Here is a 21,298-nt window from a genome sequence, read left to right as displayed (position 1 = left end):
CTGACCTACAGAACTGGGATGCTAATAAATGGGTGATGCTTAAAGCTGCTATATTTGCAGCTGTTGGTTATGCAGCAATAGAAAACACACAGTTACAAGTGCTTAAATACTTAACACGAAATAGTGACAAAGATAAAACTGGTAAACTATTACAACTCAATAATACAAAGACAAGTAACCTAACTGAAACATAGGCAAAGGATCTGAATAGACATCTCTCCAAGGAAGATATACACGTGATCAATAAGCACATGAAAAGACATCTGAGTCATCAAGAAAATACAAATCAAAACCACAAGATACCAGTTTACATTCACTAGGATGGCTATACTCAAAAAGACAAATAAGTGTTGATGAGGATGTGAAAAAGTTGGAGCCCTCGTACACTGCTAGTGGAAATGTAAAATGATGCAGCTGCTTTGGAAAACAGTCTAGCAGTTCCTCAAATGGTTAAACAGAGTTACTACATGATACAGCAATTCTAATTCTTGTTATACACCCAAGAGAAATTAAAGTGTCCACACAAAAACTTGCATATACATTTTCACAGCATTATTCATAATAGCCAAAAGGTAGAAACAACCCAAATATCCATCAACTGATCAACAGAAAAATGTGGTATTATCCATAAATGCAATATTATTTGGCAATAAGGAGAGAAATACTGATACATGCTACAACATGGATGAACCTTGAAAACATCACACTAAGTGAAAGAAGCCAGTCACAAAGGACCACATACGGTTCCATGTACATGAAATGTCCAAAATAGGTACATCTACAGAGACAGAAAGTAGATTAGTGATTGCGTAGGGCTGGGTGGAATGAGGGTTTTGGGGAGTGACAGCTAAGAGGTACTTTTGGGGATAGTAAAAGTTTTTTAAAATTCACTGTAGTGATGGATGCACTACTCTGTCAATACACTAAAAGTCAATACATTGTAAACTGTACGATATATGAATTATATCTCAATAAAGCTGTTATAAAACTGGTACAGAAATCCATTGGTGGTGGTGTATAAACTTATACAACTCATGTTGGAAAAAAACACAGCAAGAAGCATTAAAAAAATCTAAACCCTTTGACCTAGGTCTTCCACTTCTAAATAATTTGTCCAAAAGAAGAAATTAACAGAAGCAGACTATATGCTAAAACAGTTCATTTTTTAAATCACAGCAAATAGCAGAAACAAGTTAAGTGATCAACTGTAAAAGAACTATGAGGCAAATGTTGGCCTATCAACAAGACAGAAAACTAAGTAGCTAAATGTTCATTAGTTCAGCTGATAATTAATGAGTGTCTTATATGTTAACAACTGGTGCTAGGATGGTAAAGAGTCAACAGAAACAAGACATCCTTATCCTAACAGAAGCCAGCAGATAATTAAACAAGAATGCTCTGGGAGTCACAGCAAGGAAATCAGGGAAGAATTTCCGGAACTAACACAGACCTACAGAATTTAGAAGGATCAAGCTAGGGCAAAAGGCGAGTAAAGAAGGAAAGAGAATAGCATTTCTGTGCGAATACTCAGACATGGACGAAAACACAAGCACTGTAAGAAATGAAGGGAGCTCAACATACAGTATGTAAGTAAGAGAATCTCTTAAAGGCCGAAATCCAATAGACAGGCAAGGACCAGATCATATGGGACCTTGTCAGCCTCAGTAAGGAGTTTGGAACTCACCTAAAGTATAGTGAGAAGTTTTGAAGGAAACTGGAGGGAAAAAAATCAGATGTATATGTTAGAAAGATTACTCTGGCTATACCATGGAAATCAAATTAGAGAAGAGCAAGACTGCAAGTTAGGAAATCAGTTAAGAGGTTACTCACAAAGCTTACAGGGCTAGATTAGAGTGGACATGAAGAAAGGTAGAGTGTATTAGTTTCAGCTGCTTAACAGAACACCACAGACTGGGTGGCTTAAACAATAAACATTTATTTCTCACAGTTCTGGAGGCTGGAGGTCCAAGATCGGGTGCCAGCGAGGTTGGGTTCTGGTGAGGCCAGAACTCTTTCTGGCTTCTTGCTGTGTCTTCACATGGCAGAAAGAGAGATCAGATCATCTTTCCTATCCCTTCTTAGAAGGGCACTAATCCCATTTATGAGGATTTCTTCCTTATGACCTAAATACCTCCCAACCCACTTTCAAACACTGGGGAGTAGGGCTTCAACATGTGAACTGGGGCAGTGAGTGAGGGGTGGAGGAGAACACCACAAACATTCAGTAAATAGCATAGAGATTCAAAGCATATATCAGTGATGGAGTCACTAGACCTCAGTGACTAAAGGGATGTAGAAAGTAAGGGTAGAAGAAATCAAGGATATCTGTTCGGTCCCTGACAACCAAACAAGCAGTACCATTCACTGAGACAGTAAAAAGGGAGAAGCAAGAGATTTCAATAGGGGGAAAAGGAAGTTCATTAATCTGACGTACCAGTGAGACATTCTAGAGGCACTAGGCCATCAGCAGCTCAACACATAGCTCTGGAGTTCCAGAAACACTAAAAGTAGGAGGTGTTAACATATAGAACATAACTGAAGCCACTGATGAAGCTGACACAGCCCAGAGTTTACAGAATAAAACAATAAAGGGCCCAGTACGGAACACAGTGAAACACCAAAATTTAAGGAATGAAAAGAGAAACTAGCAAAGGAAACACAGTAGGAACTATCAGAGAGGAAGGAGGAAAATCAAGTCACTAGTGTCAAATGGTGCTTAGAGGTCCAGTAATAGACAATTATAAGGACTATATGAAATGGGAAACATTTTTTGATAAAAATTGAACTGAAAAACTGTTCAGTGAAGAAAAAGGCATAGAAAATTGCCCTTAATTACAACTTAGAGAAAGAAACTATCTAAATATACAAAATATGGATAGAAAAAAAATACATAAGTGTTAAATTTTATATTAAATCCTGTGTTTATACTCTTAAAGTATTACAGGTGCTCTTTCTCTCCCCTTCCCAACAACTAATCCAAATGCCATTAAAGCTCAGTAAGACCAAGCAAGCTTATACTATATTATGAGCACTGATCTGTATATTTAATAAAAATAAATGAGCATGAGATGTACCAGGATAAAGAGAATAATGAGCTCAGTTTCACAGAGAAACCAGAGACCCAAAGGTTCTCGTACAGTGTGGTAAGTGCTACAAGCTATGTTGAGAGTGCTATGGAAACAGCAAGTGGGGCTTCTAAACCAGACGGGAGGAGGAAGAAACTGGAACAGCTGAACTAAATTTTGAAGGCTGGACTGGAGTTAGCCAGGTGAAGAAGTAAAAAAAAATTTTTTTATAGAGGCATTCTCCAAGGTACAGTGTACTGGCCACACACACATACAAAGAACTGTTGTTACATAGGGCTCAAATAAAAGCTACACATGAGTAAAAAGCAAACAAGATTAAAGAGAGAGGTGGGGGTCAGGATACAAAGATCTTTGTACACTATGAAGTATGGACTGTACTCTCACAGGAACCTATATACGGTAGACAGTAAAATGTGACCATGGTCACATAAGGAGCTGCCAATGCCCGATCTTCTTAACTTCTATTTTATTTAGATTATCACCTTCAATGATAATCTAGAAGCGGCAGAAAAAGATAGGAAAACACTGCAATAGACCTCACCATTCCCATCACCACACCCTCCGTGTGGGAGACATGGGAGGATAGAAAGTAATCTCCATCCAAGAGGGAATCATTTTCTTGGGGGAAGGCCAGGCTTTAGTTATGGCAAAAAGGTGGGAGGTGTTCTGTAAAGAGATCAAAACAGGTTTTCCAAAGTAACACAGCAAAATGGTTGGGAGAGATGTCAACAGTTGGAGGGTGAGTCAGGAATGAAGCATCAGACTAACACAAAGTGTAGGTTTATAACTGCTTTATAATACAAACCATTTGGAATTTAAATGCTCTCAAAGTGAATAATCTAGTAATGCTTAGTCTATACAAGAAAAGCTGGGAAGAGCATTAATAATGCTGCTCCTCCATTTGATGCACTCGGCTCTAAAACTCAACTTAGGAAAAGGACTATTTTGCAAAATGTAAGGTGATAACTTCAGCACAACTCCTCTCCCTCCACATAGTGAGACAAAAAGCAACTGTGAGATTTCTATGACTCAAAACGTACCCTGTTAGCTCAACCACAATTAGAGAAAATTCTACTTTACCTAAAGGGCCATCTCAGGCTGACCTCGCAGTGTCCTTTCCTTTTATTTTTTTAATTTATCCATTTTCTAGCACAGGTTGGACACAAATTGCCAAATAAAAAGATTAGAAAATAAGTTGAAAGTAAGTGGCTACACTAGGAATGCTACAGAATTTATGCTACTGTATTATAACAATAAAAATATTTTTATTCAATAGAGAGGAAATAATCATATGAACTCACCTTCAAGGTTAATGATCATAATTCTCCTTAATTTGATAAACACATCAATACATTTTACTAAAATATTATCTGGCAAAAGCCACACATACCTGCTGGAGAGACGTGAGGACAGCTGCTCATTTTTAGCAACTTGAGTGTATCACTGTTGTTGGCCACTAGTACTTTGAGGGAGGGATCATCTACTGGGGTGTCATCTATCTTAAGGGAGGACAAAGACTTGGAGTTTACAAACACAACCGTCAGTGCAGAGATAAAGTGAGACTGAAAAACAAAAAAATTGAAACACTGTTTCAATTTTTACAAATGAGAATTGAGGGGTTTTCATATAATACACACATAGTTCATCTGAACCCTAATGTATTTCACAACTGTTTTGGGGTAGCAGCCCCTCACTCTGTTGTGGGAATATGGTAAAAAAGAGAGGTGACTTCCCACCATCTTTGAGAACGACCTTTTTACGTGGGGGAAAAAAGATTTCAAACCTCAGGATGGGTGTCTCTGAATCACAACAGTCACTGGTAAGTAAAAAGAGGAACTCTGGAACCCAGAATGAGAATACCTCTCAGACACTTCACATCACCTTATCTGGAAATCCTACTCCAGTGTATTAACACTGAACTGCATTCTTTTTTGGTGATAGTAATGACCACTAAAATAGTTAATAACTATTAGCAAAATCATCAAAAATTAAAACAACAGTCAATCAACTTAGAAGCTATGAAAGACTTATTTGGAATATGGAAGCTCATACAAAATTTGATTCTAAAATAATAAAAATCATAACTAAATAAAATTCCAAACTTAAAACTCCTTTAGGGACTTCCCTGGTGGTCCAGTGGCTAAGACTATGTGCTCCCAACGCAGGGGGCCCAGGTTTGATCCCGGGTCAGGGAACTAGAGCCCACATGCCACAACTAAGAGTTTGCATGTCGCAACTAAAGATCCTGTGTGCTGCAGCTAAGGGCTGGAGCACCCAAATAAATAAATATTAAAAAAAAAAAAAACTCCTTTAAATTTGCTAAATTATCTACAATTATCTATATATGTAATATTCTGTTGGACACAGAATCTGACCTAAAGACCACTGTAGGAAACCATTTCCTAACCATTGTAGGAAATAGGAATTAAAGCACAAAGTATGGGACTCTGGATCAGAGCTAATAAGCCATAACCAATGGACTCACTACAGCAGTGAAAGGGAGGGATGAGGGCCAAGTAGTACAAGTAGTAGCCAAGAAAGTACAACGAAACATCTTCTTGGTCACATTCCCTAAATTACTTTTTTCCTACTGTGATTAAATAACTACTTAAATTTTGATTAAGTATCTGTTTAACAACTTAAATGTTAACATCTTTCTCCTAATATTTCCATATTAAATTCAACTATATATGTATTAGTATATGCATGACTCCATCACTGACTTCTTTTTCCCATTTCCCTCAGAGTTAGCTCTGGTCAAATACAGTTGTTTCACGTTCTCTTCAGTTCTCCCAGGATTTCCAAGATATAGCAATATAGGCTTTCAATATTCTACGAAAGCCATAATAAGAAAAGAAAGAAAAACAGCATAAACATCCTAGGCCCATTTAATAAGGAAGGAAGAGTCCCAGATGCACCCATAGTTCCCAAAACCAAAATGACTGCATGTAAGTATAATACTAGTACTAGATATGCATAATGATCATCCTGAGTAATAAAAAAAGAAGGAAATTATGTTCAACATACCTTTTACTATGGTATCTTTTACATACTGTATGTGTACTTATATTTTAACTACAATATGTACACAGAAAAATCAATTCAAAATAATTCATTTCCCATATGAAGCTTGAACAAGGCATTACTATACCACATAACTCAGTGCTTCTTAGAGGGCCATGAACCATCTTAATCAGAACCACCTGGACTGCTCTTAGGAAAAGGAAATTTGGAAGGATACCCAAAACTTAGAAGTTCCTCAGATGATTGTTATGCATATTAAGTTTGAGAACCACAGTGATTGAACTCCTATACTTAGAACCTTAAAATGTTGACATGAACAGACTCTTGCTGATTTCCCTCATGTTACACATGAGGAAAACAATTTATCTCAAATGTACATATTCAATGAACCTTTTAAAAAATTAATTAAGACTTTGAAATCAACTGGTGATACATTTGTTACTGATATTCCATTGAACAGCCTGGGTTATAATATAAATTCAATTTAGTAATACAGACGTACCTCGGAGATAGTGCAGGAATTGGTTCCAGACTACCACAATAAAGTGACTGTTACAATAAAGCTAGTCACACAAGTTTTCTAGTTTCCCAGTTCATATAAAAGTAATGTTTACACTACACAGTAGTCTATTAAGTATGCAATAGCATTATATTTAAAAACACAATGTATATACATTAAAAAATACTTTATTGCTAAAATATGCTAATCATCACCTGAGGCTTCAGCAAGCTGTCATCTTTTTGCAATAGTAACGTCAAAGATCACTGATCACAGATCACTATAACCAGTAAAACAATAATGAAAAAGTCTGAAATACTGCAAGAATTACCAAAATGTGACATAGACATGAAGTGAGCAAATGCTGTTGGAAAAATGGTGCCAAGTGACTTGCCTGCACGCCACAAACCTTCAATTTGTTAAAAATGAATTATTTGTGAAGTGCTGCAATAAAGTGAAGTGCAATAAAAGGAGGCATATTTCTTTCTGAATCATCCTAGTAAATTAAACGATTAGGTGTTTAAAGGGGTGTCTATATTTTAGTTTGTGGCGTATTCTGATAAAATCTTACAGATTACTGCTGGATACTAACCTAACTGAACATGAGCTAACTTACACAGGGATTTTATCAGTTGCCTTTCTAAAAATGCACACTTATTTTTCTATTTTAAGAGAATAGTTATTAGAGAAAGAGACTATCTCGAATTACATGCAGGACCATGTCAGAACATATATATGAATATAAAATTTATATAAATTTCACCAAAAAAAAGTTTTCTTTAAGTAAAGTCTGTAAATTAATCTAAGCTGTACTTATACTAACTCTGCTCAAGAACAAATCTTTACACACTTACCAGAAGACTTCCTAGGCGAGCTCTACCTGCTCTTAATACTGGCACTGTCTACTTTTCTTTGATTATAATCTCACCAATCTGCTCTGAAAGTCCAAAAGGGAGCATCTGTATGTCTCTTTTTTTCTAATATGCTTATTTCTCAGTTTTACTTAGTCTCTTTCAGTGCTTCCTATAGAATACTCTGCAAATTCACTCACTCTTTAATATTACCCATAAGGAAACACAAAGTTTTTAAAAAAGGAAAAGTGCTCTAAAAAAAAATCTTAATACTTAACATTCTAAATAGTAACTGGTTTTCCATTTTACATACCACTTTTCTTACATTCTCATTATCAGTACAAGAAATGGGTAGGATTTCACTGGATTTCTCAGTAAAAGCTAATAAAACAAAACCAGCAGATACCTTTGGTAAATCCATAAAGCTTGGCCGAGCAGTTGAAATAAGTCCAAGTGTTTTTAAAGAGCAATTCACAAGTTGTGATAATATATCACAAGCTGCTTCAGCTGATTCTTTGCTGCTGTCCACCTGGGAAAAGAAAACATCCTTTACACATGAATATGGTCGCATTTCTCCGTGCATATTTTAACTTTACAAAAGCAAGAAATACAGTTATTAGTTTATTGCATTATAATTTAAAGAATTAATATTTATCCTTTCAATCATCTACCCTCACATACTATGTCAAGCTTCTCTGAATCTCCCTGAAAAACTGTAAGGGCAACTGTCAAGGCTTAACTTTCACTATGATAAGATATCTATTTAATGTTAAAAAGACCTGGCTTTTAAGTTGACTTATTACAAACAGACTATATAACCTAATGGAAATATGAACTTACAATCTTTGAAAAATAATTATATATTTGGCAGTGGATCAGATCATACATGTAAATACAGTGGCTATGGTACAAATGCTTCAAAACAAACTGAATGAGTATTTACTCAGAAGGTTCCAGTGAATCACAACCTGGGATTTACCATTAATGTTATTAATTGAAAGATGAATGTGAAGTAAAATGAGGGTGTCCAACTAGTCAAGCATGAAAATCTGAACCAAACAAGAAGTGGCTGCTCCCATGCACTCTTTTGCATAGACATTTCCTGGGGGAAGGAAAATATGGCCAAAAAACTCCTTAAGGATATAAGAAGGAGCTCGTCTATCAAAAAGGAAGCTGTTCCCTGGGCTAAAAAGCATCTTAGAGTAGTTAAAAGTAATATTCCTTTAATTTCCAGATTGACGTAAATTACCTTAACCCAAAAATGTCCTGAAGAGCTCGTTGTAAAACTGATATACCAATTTACATTACACAGTTTCAGAACTATTTTCAATCCCACCCTTTGGCTACGTTTCTCTACACCAGCGGTTCTTTTGAGAACTGCTCTGGTTCTGGACCAGCAGCAGCAGCTGGGGACTTGCTAGAAATGCACATTCTCACGCCCAATACAGACTATCCGAATCAGTAATGGAGCGCTGGAACCCAGCAATCTTTGTCTCAGTAAGCACTCCAGGCATTTCCGATGCACATAGAATCTGAGAACCACTGTTCTACATTAATAACTCTGACTATAAGACTCTGGCCTATGGTCAGTGAAGAATTAAACACAAATATTATCAGGAGAGCTCAGAAGAATCCTGGGATGTGGCTCTTTCTACAAATCAGAAATTTCCTCAGAAAAATAAACAATCCCTAATAAAAATGTTTAAGCTTATAGGACAAATGGTTTTGTGAAGGTTACACATGTTGGATACAGCTGAATTGTGTCACAGGTTAACACTGACCCAGCCAATCCACTGGATGGCACTGGTCTTTAGACCTAGGAGATTAATGTATTATACTCATCTTTTTATAGGATTTACCATTATAACACTTTTAGACAACTCAAAGATGACTGAAACCGAGGGGAAGGCTCTTCAGGTTTCCTCATGGGCAGGCGGAGAGGGACAACACATAAGGAGTTCCTGGATTTTTGTTTGTTCTATCCTCCCACTATTCCCCCACCCTTGTCCTCAGTTAGGATGCAACATAACATCCAGGACATCCAATTAAATAAGTATTAAGTATGTCCCAAATAATGCCAGGGATACTTACACTAAAAATTATCCGCTGATTATCTGAAATTCAAATTTAACTAGGCATCCCCTATTTTTATTTGCTAAATCTAGCAATCCTACACTTGGTGGCCTAAGTGCCTTTGTGCATTTTTCTGGAAAGACAGCTGTAATACACCCAACCATTCCCAACACCAGGTCTCTCTCCTCTTGTGACACATATGGGAGAATAAACAGGTAATCCCCATTTTAAAAGGAATGACAGGGCTTCACTGGTGGCGCAGTGGTTTAGAGTCCGCCTGCCGATGCAGGGGACACGGGTTCGTGCCCCGGTCCGGGAGGATCCCACATGCCGCGGAGCGGCTGGGCCCGTGAGCCACGGCCGCTGAGCCTGCGCGTCTGGAGCCTGTGCTCTGCAACGGGAGAGGCCACAGCAGTGAGAGGCCCGCGTACCACAGGAAAAAAAAAAAAAAAAAAAGGAATGACAGTCTTGGAAGCAGATAAGACTTTAGTTTTGGCAAGGGATCTCTGGGTTAAGAACCATTGCTATATATGGGTTAAAGTGACCTGTTTAACAACAGCTGCATATGGCAAATCAGGTATTCATGTGTTACTTTTCAACAATAATTATCAGGTGTATTAAGGATTTAGTGAACGTACCCACATTTCATTACTCAACCCCAAAACAAAACACTACAAGCCTCTGTACTCATACAAACCACTATGATTCCTTAAACTATTCTGGACATCTCAAAAAGCCACCCCTCTTCATTTATCTCATCACTACCGAATTTCCAGTACGTCCCTGCTGGCAATGAAAAGAAACAAACAGTTCTGTCTGGCATTCTTCCATGTACCTTTGTCTATTTCTCTCTAAAATATACTCATCCAAACCTTTTACAGAGAGTTTCTGTATCTCTTTTTTCTTTAAAAACTCCATATCACAAAGCCATCAATAAGCAAAACTCAGTCCTATTAAATAAAAATAACAATTAAGTTTTAGTGAAAATTTCCACATCTTTTATTTATTTTACTGTATTATTTCTTTTGGTTCAAATTTGTTCACAATAATTCAATGTGACAGCTTTGGTATATGTTTATTTAATGGTTGCTTCCACTCTTTTAAGAAATTAGTAACATTTATAATAAAATGGAATAATTTAGCTCAATATAGTTATTTATGATAGCCTCTAAGGTACACGATTACTCTAAATCTTTCAGCACTTTCCCTAAAAAGGCAATAGTTTAAAGACATGAGAAGATGTATTGGTTTAGGACACAAAAGCCACTAAATATGCTTTATTTTTAAAAGAAGGATTTAAAGTATTACCTTGAAGCTGACATATTGTAGATGGTTTGAATGTCTTTTAATAATCTGTTTGATCAGCTCTGGATGTGTTGCTTTCAAATAAGATGTAGCTGGCTGATTCAGTTCAAATTCAAAACATCTCCACAGGTCAGGCATGTGAAATACCTGGTTCCAGTTGCGGCAAACTTGTGAAGCATGAGCCCGGTCAAGAAGAGGCAGATACTTAAACACTTGGAGAATAATGTCCTGAAGGAGATTACCCCAATCGCAAGTCTGAGAACGCTCATTTGTAGTCCTCAGTTTCTTGGATTTCTCTGCAGTACCTTCTTCTGATGAATTATGGTCACTATCTCTTCCTCCTCCTCGTTTCATCCTATTCAGAAAAAATGCATCATTTTTTTTTATACTTTTCAATAGAAATAAATCCAAAATTCATTCTTCTGTCACTGAGATGTGTGTACATGTGCTTACAAATACCAACAGAAACATGCAGGAAGAAGTGGATCAGGAATTCAAGGAGAAGAATGTCAAAACAAAATATAATGAAAAACGCCAGCAGAGACCAACTGTCGTTTTACAAACTTATGTCTTTGGTAGGTGCTTTTAAACATTTGTACTGTACTACCTGGGGGGAGAAGTTGATCATAATTTTGAAGCTAAACCAAGAATTTATATTTCAAAAGTTGCAGTCAACTAGAAGGAATATAAAAGAGAACCTACAGTGACACTTTCTCAAGATTTCTTAAAAGTCATCTAAGGGTAGCTACTATATTTGAATTCCTGAATTCATGGCAGAGTCCCAGGAACCTCCAGAGAAGACCTGAATTAAGTAATCAACAGATCTCTCCACACTGGGTAGCCTGTGATATGTGTTACTGCCAGACCCAATCTCTGCTTAAAATGAGCAAACTCATCCCCACTGTGCGTATTTGGTCTGGAATGTGGCTGCTTCTTCCAACACATCACTTGCTGTTGCAATGTTTTATCCAAGTTGTATTTTTGAATGAGAGTTAAGTGTTTATTCTATCTGTTTGTATGACCTGCATTCCATTTGATTTTTTGAAAGTAGTTTTGTTGTTGTTGTGTAAAACAGTAGTACGGTTAAAGAGAATGGGTTCTGGAATCAAGCTCCCTGGTTTAATTCCTGGCTCTGCCTCTCACTGGTTATGTGGCCTTGAACAAATTACTTGACTTGCCTGTGCTTCAGTTTGTGAAATGGGAATAACAGAAATACGCAGGGTTCTTGTTAGGAATTAAACAGCTATTAGGGCTTTTGAAAGGAGATATCGATGATTGCTGAACTCAGGTATAGGAAAGCAGTCTAGTATTAAGGACATTAAAGTGCAACACAAGAAACAGAGGTTACCAACCAGAGGGCAAAGAATGATCCTAGATTTGTTTTAAAATGAAGTGTGTATGAGAGAGAATGAGAACGCAAGCTTATGTATGAGAAAGATACACTGGAAGTAGATTACCACATTAATATAGTAACTATAATAGTGGGATTATATAATAATAGTGGGACAATAATAGTGGTGAGATTACAGGTGATTTTTTCTTTTGCCAGTATGCTTCCCTATATTTTACACGTTTGTTTTAATGTCAGTGAATTAAACTGTAATCAGATAAAAGGTCTCGTTTTGATTTATTTGGAAAAATAAATATTGCAGGCTCTAACTAAATGGGGGTAACTGCAGACCACTCACTGGTATCCCTATTTAGTTTAGAGCCTGCAATACTTTTGTCTCTAGAGAGCAGTTCTGGCAGGGTATGGTTTGGATTTAGAGTCACAACTTTTTCACAAAGGATGGCTTGTAGCTCTAGCTCCCTTCGTCTGGCACATCAGTATGTAAGAATTCTGACTCCTGTGTGGGACAAATGTACACAAGCATGGCTCTTAACCAAATATGTCTCTGCAGACTCTCTCTCTAGTAGCTAGCTAAAATTGTGAAGGAGGATTAGGGCCTGGAGGAAAATGGCAGAGGACCCTGACTTTCATGCCATTAAAATCAGCCCAGGAGGTCTTAGTACATGTGCAGTAAACCACCTATTCCTCATTACTCCTACTTCCAACTCTAAGTTAAGTAAATTAAATTATGTATATAATATTGTGCAGGGGGAGAGGAAGGGAGAAAACAGAATGACAGAGGTGATAGCAAGAGGGTAGTTTTATAGAAGACTAAAACTTACATCTGAATCTAAGAATACATTTTTAAAATGTGTTGAGAGACAAGGCAGTATAATCTACAATGTCATATTTAATATTAAAAAAGGTCTCTCCTAGGAATAATTCTCACTAGAGGTTGAGATAACAGTGTCATTATGACCCATTTTTCTGCTTTAACTTATCCTGAAGGCTTACTTTAGTTTTAGCATATAAAATCTGGGTCAAAGAACAAAGAGTTTGCTACTCAGGGCTTATAATTTCTCTTCTGACTACCTAAAACTACTCAGAATTTTGAGAAACAGATTAAAAACATAATGAAGTTATCTTTATAATTTCTACTCCTTATTAAAGAATGCTGATCTATTTCTGGAGAAAAGTCTTCTAAAACCAGAACTATTCAACTTAAAGACAGAATGATTCGGGCTTCCCTAGTGGCGCAGTGGTTGAGAGTCTGCCTGCCGATGCATGGACACGGGTTCGTGCCCAGGTCCAGGAGGATCCCACATGCCGCAGAGCGGCTGGGCCCTTGAGCCATGGCCGCTGAGTCTGCGCATCCGGAGCCTGTGCTCCGCAATGGGAGAGATCACAACAGTGAGAGGCCCGTGTACCGCAAAAAAAAAAAAGACAGAATGATTCATTTTACTTTAAAGTATATGGCCATATAAACAAAAATGACAGCCTTTTTTACAGTTATCTTTGCTGATCCTAACAAATACCTTCTTTTGTCTGTTGCAGTCTTGTTTTTAAATAAAGTATATTTCAATACCTTTCCAAATTGAGGGGAGAAAAAAGTTGACATATCAAAAAAAAGTATGCAACATTGAGGAAAAGTATCTCTTGGTCTAGATATATAACACTATATGATCACCAAAGTATATTTTAAGCACTTACTAGTCTATGACTAGTCTGTAAATTATCAATATATGACTGTAATATGTCAGAATTACAGTATACTAAGCAATAGAAAAAATGTAAGACCAAATGCCAATATAAATGTCTCTGTATTATCCTCATGTATGCATAAAAATGTGAGCTCATAGTGGGCACCTAAGAAAAAATTTTAATGTCTAATTTTTTCCACGATGATCTCATTTATTCATGCAAAAATTTACATTGCTTTCAAAAGTATTTTATTAAATCTATTTACACATGAAGCTGTTATACAGAAAGTTAAACAATTTTGAGCATCCACCAGTCTGCAAAGAATTTACTTCAATAGATTATCTTATCTCCTACTTTTAGTCAAAGTGAAAATACCTCTCACACTTGAACAGGAGTGCAGAGGAGAAGCTGGATGATCAACATCTCTTAGATTTTGCAGAGCACCCGAACTAGGCCTCTTCATGCCTCCGGCAGTTCAGTTCAAACTGTAACTTTTCCAGGCCCCAAATAATCGATGCAACTTAGGCCCCTAAAAGCATCTGGTGAGGGACTTATACTGCTACGAAGCATCAAAAAGCAAACTAATGAGGAAAGACTCCAGCCTCGTTGAGCAGCACAGGGAATTATGCAATTTACTCTTCACATTTCCATACACTCTGAAAGAAGCAGTCCACTTGAACATCAGTTGAAGAGCAGCAGAGGAAAACACTTAGCCGCGTGCCCCTCGTTGTATTTTTAGTACATTGCACTGGTAGTAATTTTAAAAGCCCATTTGTAGTTAGCTCTAAAAAGCCTGTTTTGGGCAACACAATTCCTTTCCATTTATGTTCTTCTTTGACTAATATCACAATTAATATGCATTCTTTGGCTGGAACACAAGACTAAAACAGCGCAAAGAGCTTAACTCAGGACTAGATGGTATCAGAGTGTGTGGTGGTGCGATCATTTGTAGATACTAGAAGTTGATGGCGTGTTTATAAAGATTTCAGGAGTAGAAGGAAGACGACTCATTAAAAGATCTGGGCCGTTCCATTGGACATGATCAGCAACAAAATAGCTCATCTCTTAGCCTGGAGATACAGGCCAATCATTTAACAGGCTGTTTTCCCGATCCCTGCACGCAACCCCATCTGAAAGGGGTGCTCTTGCTCAAAGCAGGCGCGAAGCTGCTAATCACAAGTTGACCAACTTTTCCTCGTGGCTACGAGCGGCCCGGGCGTCCCCTCCTCCCGCGCCACCTCCACGGATTGGCTTTCCCTGACATTTCTGCTGCGCCCTACCCCGGGCAGTCTGTTTTGACATCTTAATGCCCCTCATTTCTCAAGCTACAAGCACGGCCTTAGCCGACACCGGGAAGAGCCGGACAGAGCGCAAGCTCAACCGTGTCGGTCACCAGCCCCCGCCGAGGGTTAACAAAGCCGGGCGACAGGCTCGGAGGTGTCGCGGGGAGACTGCTGCAGGCCGCCGCCGCGCACGCACCACGCCTTGTTGACTTGTTTTGAAGCAGGCTCTGCGGGGAAATGCCCCGGGGCAGGGTCCGCTGTCCGGCCGCTGCGCCGCGCCCCGCCCCGCGCTCCCGAGGAGCCGCGCGAGCGCACCCGGGGCCCCGCGCCCCCCGGCCCGCCCAGCCGCCCGCCCACGTCGGCGACCCTCCCCGGCCCCGCCCACGCCCCGGGGCTCGGGCCCTCGGCAGTTACCTGCTGCCGGGGGCGGCTTCCCCCACACTCCACCCCGCGCTCCGCGGGCGGCTTGGCTCGCGACTCTCACATGAGGCCCCGCGCCTTGCGCTCCCGCTGCCGCGGCGCCCCGCGCTCCACCCGCATCCGAAGCGCTGGTCCCGGGGCGGGCGCCAACGCGGCTCCGCCTTTGCGGCTCTGGCTGCCCAGGGAGAAGCCGCCCTTCTCAGTCCCGCGCCGTCCGCGTCCTTCTCCCAGGTCTCTCGTCGCCGCGCGAGAGACGCCTTCAGCGAGCCGCAGCCACCATCACCGTGTAGGTCCTCTGCGCCGCGGGCCAGACACTGAGTCCAAAATGGCGCCCGCATTCGCGGCCGCCCGCTTCCCCTGGCGCGTCTCCGCTGAGGGGGGCGGGCGCGTCTCCGCCGCGGCGCGTCCGCGGAGGGCGAGGCGGGGGGCGGGAGGAGGCCGCGCCCATTCGGGAGCGCGCCCCGCCCCGCGCGGCCGCGGGTCTCAGTCACCTGGTTCAGGCTGGAGTGTCTGCCGCTTTCCTCCCGGATACGTGACTGCGGCTTTTCGGGGTTTTTCGTCTTGAAACCGACGGTGGGAGGGCTGGAGCCAGCTAGATGCCTAAGAGACTCTCTGCGGTGGAAACTGTAAGTTTAGGGAGGTGGAGCAGCGAGAAGAAAGAAGGGCGAGTCTCTGGAACCGGCTGTAACCCAGCAGCTGGCTCGGGCCGAAGGATAAACGGTAGCTGCTGCAGCGGACACACCTCCGCGCGCGAGGCGGGAACTCCGATGGCCACACCTGCGCCGCGTAACCCGAGGGGGTAGAATACAGCTTGTAATAATACACACCATATAGACCATGACAGGTATAGCATAATAATATTCATCATGTATGCATAAGGTGTCTTTTAAAACTGCGGGGAATTAAAGCCGAATGGTGACAGTGTTAACTCTGGGATTACAGGTGATTTTTTAAAAATCGCCTTTATAAAGTAGACTCCTGAAATTTGTAAGTTGCTTTCTGAAACACAATGAGGAAAGTGTAAGGGAGTAGATGGCTATTTAAAAGAAAACTCTGGTGAAGCCTTTTGTAAGTGGAGGCATCTTTTTAACTGCTACCTGGTTAGCTTGTTTTAAAAGTTTGGATTTTGGGGATACTGGGTTTTCTTAAAGTTAGAACTGTCCTTAGGTGCAAAATCATAACTTGAATCATGCACCTTCCCTCCCTCAAAAATAAAAAGAAAGTAATTTTTCATCCAAACATAGATGTCTTTTCAAGGATCTGACCCATGTGTAAGAGACTAGAAGGCAGTGAAGCCCAGGCAGCCCTCCACAAAACTGAGCTAGGAAGCCATGTGTAAGATGATAGCAAGATTCAACGCGGGAAGATGCCACTGTTCTTCGTTAGGGCCTGGCTCTCTGATCATCAGGTCACAAGGAACAAAGTCTCTAGCAACATAATAATATGTACCTGCACTGCAACATTTTTTAGGTTCCTCCGTGACTGGCTGCTGAAGGACAATAGGAAGACAGCCTGTGATAATTATAAGAGGAAGAAGATAATTATAAGAGAGGACCTTGCTGAAGAGCAAGAGCCCCCTTGACCTCTTTTTCCTTTATCACAGCACGTTATCACCTCCTAGCATATTACATATTGTATGTCTGTTATGTAATGTCCCAAGCCCATTTATTGAAAGCTAGGTTAACAATAAATGATCAGCAAAACACATTAAACCAAATCAGCAAACATAACTAGTATATATTACATCACATTAAAATTTTCACACTCTAATTGTAGTCCCCTTTTAATTCCTCATTACAGTCTATCCTCTCCCTAAAGAAGGCAAGCATGGGATCTTGGCACACCTTGCCTATCTAACGCTTCCTTTTCTTTTCTGTTTTTGTTATTGAAAGATTTTATTTCACATTTTTGAAAAAAGAAACTTGTGCTTATTTTAAAATCATTCAATACCTATTTAAGTTTTCCCGTTGTGTTAGTCAATATCAGTCTGGAGGGAAGGGAGAGGGTGGCGGTGGAGTAGTGTGGTCCAACAGCGAAGAATATTTTGTTACCAACCCTGTTGGACAGGGTTGCCAGAATTGCCAGTGCAGAGATTAAGAAAATTTTTCTTGTATGATAGTGAAAATACCATATATATCAGTATTTGTGAAAAACATCTATGCTAACTCTTAGAGTGAAATTCATAATTTTAAATATAGTTACTCAGAAACAAGTACAATTCAACAAAAGCCAAATATTTAACTCAATAAATCACAAGAAAAAGCAACAGAAAAAATCCAAAGCATCAAGGATAGTATAATGTTGTTTACAACATGGCTACCACCTGTTCTTCCCTTGCGTATGGTCAAATGCTGCTTCTCACATTAAGAGATGAAGTCCAGGGAATTCCCTGGCGGTCCGGTGGTTAGGACTCTGCGCTTACACTGCAGAGGGTGTGGGTTCGATCCCTGGTTGGGGAACTAAGATCCTGCAAGCCACATGGCACGGCCAAAAAAAAAAAAAAAGGAGAGATGAAGTCCAGTTCCCTTGCCCTTGAACCTGGGCTTGCCCTGGTGATTTGTTTCACCAGTAGCATGAGGCAGAAGTGACATTTTAAAACTTCTGAGGCTAAGTCTTAAGAAACCTTACAGCTTTGATTTGGGTCTCTTGGGATGCTTACTCTTCAGACAGTGTGCCAGAAGAACCAGTCACCATACCAGAAGAAAACGAAGCAGCACAGTGCAATGCTCAGTGAACTCCAAGAGACAATGATAAATACCCGTTTCAGTCCAGTAAGGCATTAAGTGGTTTGTCATGCAGTCATAGATAACTGGAAGAGAATTAAATAATAAAGACAAGGACAGGAATCAACAAAATAGGAGAAAAATAATAGCGAAGAGTATCAAAAACAAAAGCTGGTTCAAATAAAAGTGAATAAAGTAGACACAACTCTAGTCAGATTGATTAGGAAAAAGTTGCAAATTAACAAAATACAAAATTTTTTGAAGGGGGAACAAATATAGCCACCATAGGTATTTAAAACAATAAAAGTATGTTGTAAATAATTATTAGCTAATAAAATTGAAAGCCTAGATAAAACAAGGAAGTCCTAGAAAAATATAAAATGCCAAAATTGGCAGGAAGAAGTAGAGAATTTGAATAGATCAATAAACATTGATGTAATTGGCAAAGCCCTTTCCTCCCAAATAACCCTAGACCCGGAGGGAATTATAAGTGAGCCCTACCAGACTCCCAAGTAAGAGTTAATCCTTTCTTCTACAAGTTGATTGGGAAAATGGTTGAAGAAGAAAAGCTGCCCAGGTCATTTTATGAAGCTAGTAGAATCATCGCTCCCAAACCAAATATGGAAAAGAAAGGAAAACCGAAGCCCCATTTCTCTTATGAAAATGGGTGCAAAAATTCAAAAAGAAATATTAGGTAATCAAATATTAGGTAATCAAATATTAGGTAATCAAATTCAACAATGCACTACCAAAACCAAAAAATAAACCAACCCAGGACAAAACAGTGACAATGACACTCCGGAGCCCCCTTGACCTCTTTTTCCTTTATCACAGCACGTTATCACCTCCTAGCATATTACATATTGTACGTCTGTTATGTAATGTCCCAACTCGGATATAATAAGCACCATGAAAACCTGAGTCTTAGTTTGGTTTGTTTGCAGATCCTAGGCTCCCGGAACAGTTCCTGGCTCGGTGAGTGTTTCTCTGAAGAGTGAAAGAACATGACAGGATGGGGCTTCTGTTTGTATTACATGGTGTAGTGTCCCGGATTTGAGCCACGTTGCAACTAAAATAAATCCGTCGTGGGGAGTACATGGGCAGATAGATGTTGCGGGAGAGGGAGAATCCTAAAAGGTAAATGGGGATAAGCAAGTTTGATTATGGACCAGAGGCTCCAAATCGTACAAGGAACCCTGTGCTTTTGTGATTCACCAGTATCACAAGTCCCACAAGGAACGGGGAGCCCCCTCACAGAAAACAGGAAATCTGTTAATAGAACAGGAGAAAGAAACTCTAACTGTCATGGTCCTCATTCCTCCTCCACTGTCTACAAGGTGCTTGGTGTAACAGAGGAGGAAAGGGACAAGGTCTGTGTCCTTCTATAGCTGTCTAAAGGGATAACATCTACCAATGAAACAGAAAACACTTGTACAGTGATGTATTAATAAGTTCCTAATAAGGTAGTATACAAGAGTGCTGAGGGCACGAGATGCAGAGTAGAATAGGGATAGGTGGGCAGAGCTCATTCGTTGATCAAGGTCAGTTTTGAATCGAATCTCGAAGAAAACAATGGAATTAAAGAGAAGAGAGGCAGGCAGTCTATCCAACTGGCAAGGGAAGCACAAGGCCAGGATTTGGTAAGATTATAGAATCATAATTAGAAGGTCATTGTGTTCAACTACTGCCCAAGACTGAAATCTGTAGTGAACACTTAGTTGTCGCCTAGTAGCTCTTTTGGGGAGAAGCCCCTCCCCATCTGCTTGGTTTTAGTAGTGGTTTCCTGTAGCACGGGAACCTAGGCCCCGTCCACAGTTGATTGGTCCAGAAATGGACATGTCATTCAAGTTAAGACAGTCCTCCCCGCTGGGAATTTGGAATTAATACGGAAGGAAAGAGAGTATTCCCTTCCTTGGGTGTTTGGACTGGGAACATACAGACACAGGGGTTATAGGTGGTCACTTTCTACCACATGGTCTGGAAAGCAGAGAGGCATGGTCTGCAGTGAGAAGGAAGGAGAGCAAGATGGATGCAGAGAGAGGACCTAGAGGAGAGACGAAACCACAGCCCGAGCGCTGGTCCTACCCTGTTCTCAAGACCCGGCGGTATCCCAGCGATTGCCTTTTTTTCTGGCTTGCTGAAGTTACTCTGCATTTGCTTTCTTTTGCTTGCAACCGAAACTCCTTACCAGTGCAAACTTGACCTGGAAAGGCTCCTCCTTAGTTCTTCAATGTTTCCTTTTAACTGAAGGGCGATCATGGAATTTGTTCCCGCTGTGTCCTGTGTCTGGGAGTGGGGCTAGGGGTGGCATCTCTCCATAGCTGCCGTTAACCAAGCATGAGTCTGCCGAGTAACACAGGGGTGGCGGCTGGGGATACACTCCTCTCGGATGGAGTTCTAGGAAAATAAGTGGGCCTGACGACTGCCTCTTTTTGCAGGATGTCCTGCCTTCCATGTGGGCAGCTCAGCCACAGATCTTGTATGAGAAAGATGCATGGAGTTCTCTTCTGAGGTCAGGTAGCTCTCCGAGGAGCAGTTGAGTTGGGGAGGGACAGAACCTTTAGCGTTAACGTCGTCATCCCTTTGAATCACACAAGGGAAGGGCCTTGTAGATGTATGATTTTATAAGGAGGATGCTCACAGGTTCTTTCCCACTCTTTGACCTCTTTTTCTCTTTCCCCAATTCCTCTCCTTTCTCTGAAGCTCTTTCCTTTCAGGTCCCCCAGTTTGGCATTTCCCCACAAGAGGAGGAACTCGCATCTCCTCAGGCCTTTCTGGGTCCTGCAAACTTGAGAGCTGTAAGTCTCCACTGCTCAGTCGAAGCTGCTCCAGAGTGGGATGGAGAAGGTCTGGCACCTGGGTCGGGGGCTTGGGTTTTGATCCTTGTTCTGCCTTTACTGGATATGCAAGCATGGACAAGTTACTGAATTTCTTTGTGCTTCAGTTTCCTCATCTGTAAAATGGAATAATAATAATAATAATGTTATTATTTTATATCTACCA

The 21,298-nt window shown here is 40.3% G+C and overlaps 1 protein-coding gene across 4 annotated transcripts in view; it reads right to left on the bottom strand.

The window, feature by feature from the left end:
• Positions 1-16,269, bottom strand: part of FBXL3 (F-box and leucine rich repeat protein 3) — a 631,956-nt gene extending 615,687 nt beyond the window's left edge. For 2 of the 4 annotated variants that reach the window (XR_007472995.1, XM_004276845.3), the window contains exons 1-4: positions 15,567-16,266; positions 10,842-11,193; positions 7,867-7,989; positions 4,477-4,648 (exon numbers count right to left, since the gene is read on the bottom strand). Coding sequence is in view for 3 of the 4 variants with exons in the window: in XM_004276845.3 (XP_004276893.1) it covers positions 4,477-4,648; positions 7,867-7,989; positions 10,842-11,193; positions 15,567-15,910 (991 nt within the window). In the remaining variant the exon portion in view is untranslated. Of the gene's footprint in view, positions 1-4,476; positions 4,649-7,866; positions 7,990-10,841; positions 11,194-14,244; positions 14,526-15,566 lie in introns of all 4 variants that reach the window. The other 2 variants (XM_049700995.1, XM_049700994.1) reach the window with 2 other exon arrangements.
• Positions 16,270-21,298: the final 5,029 nt, after the last annotated feature.

The sequence above is a fragment of the Orcinus orca genome, chromosome 18 (genome assembly GCF_937001465.1).
Source record: "Orcinus orca chromosome 18, mOrcOrc1.1, whole genome shotgun sequence".
NCBI lineage: Eukaryota > Metazoa > Chordata > Mammalia > Artiodactyla > Delphinidae > Orcinus > Orcinus orca.
Note: the sequence above shows the minus strand (reverse complement) of the source record. Positions and strands in the feature narration are given on the sequence as shown.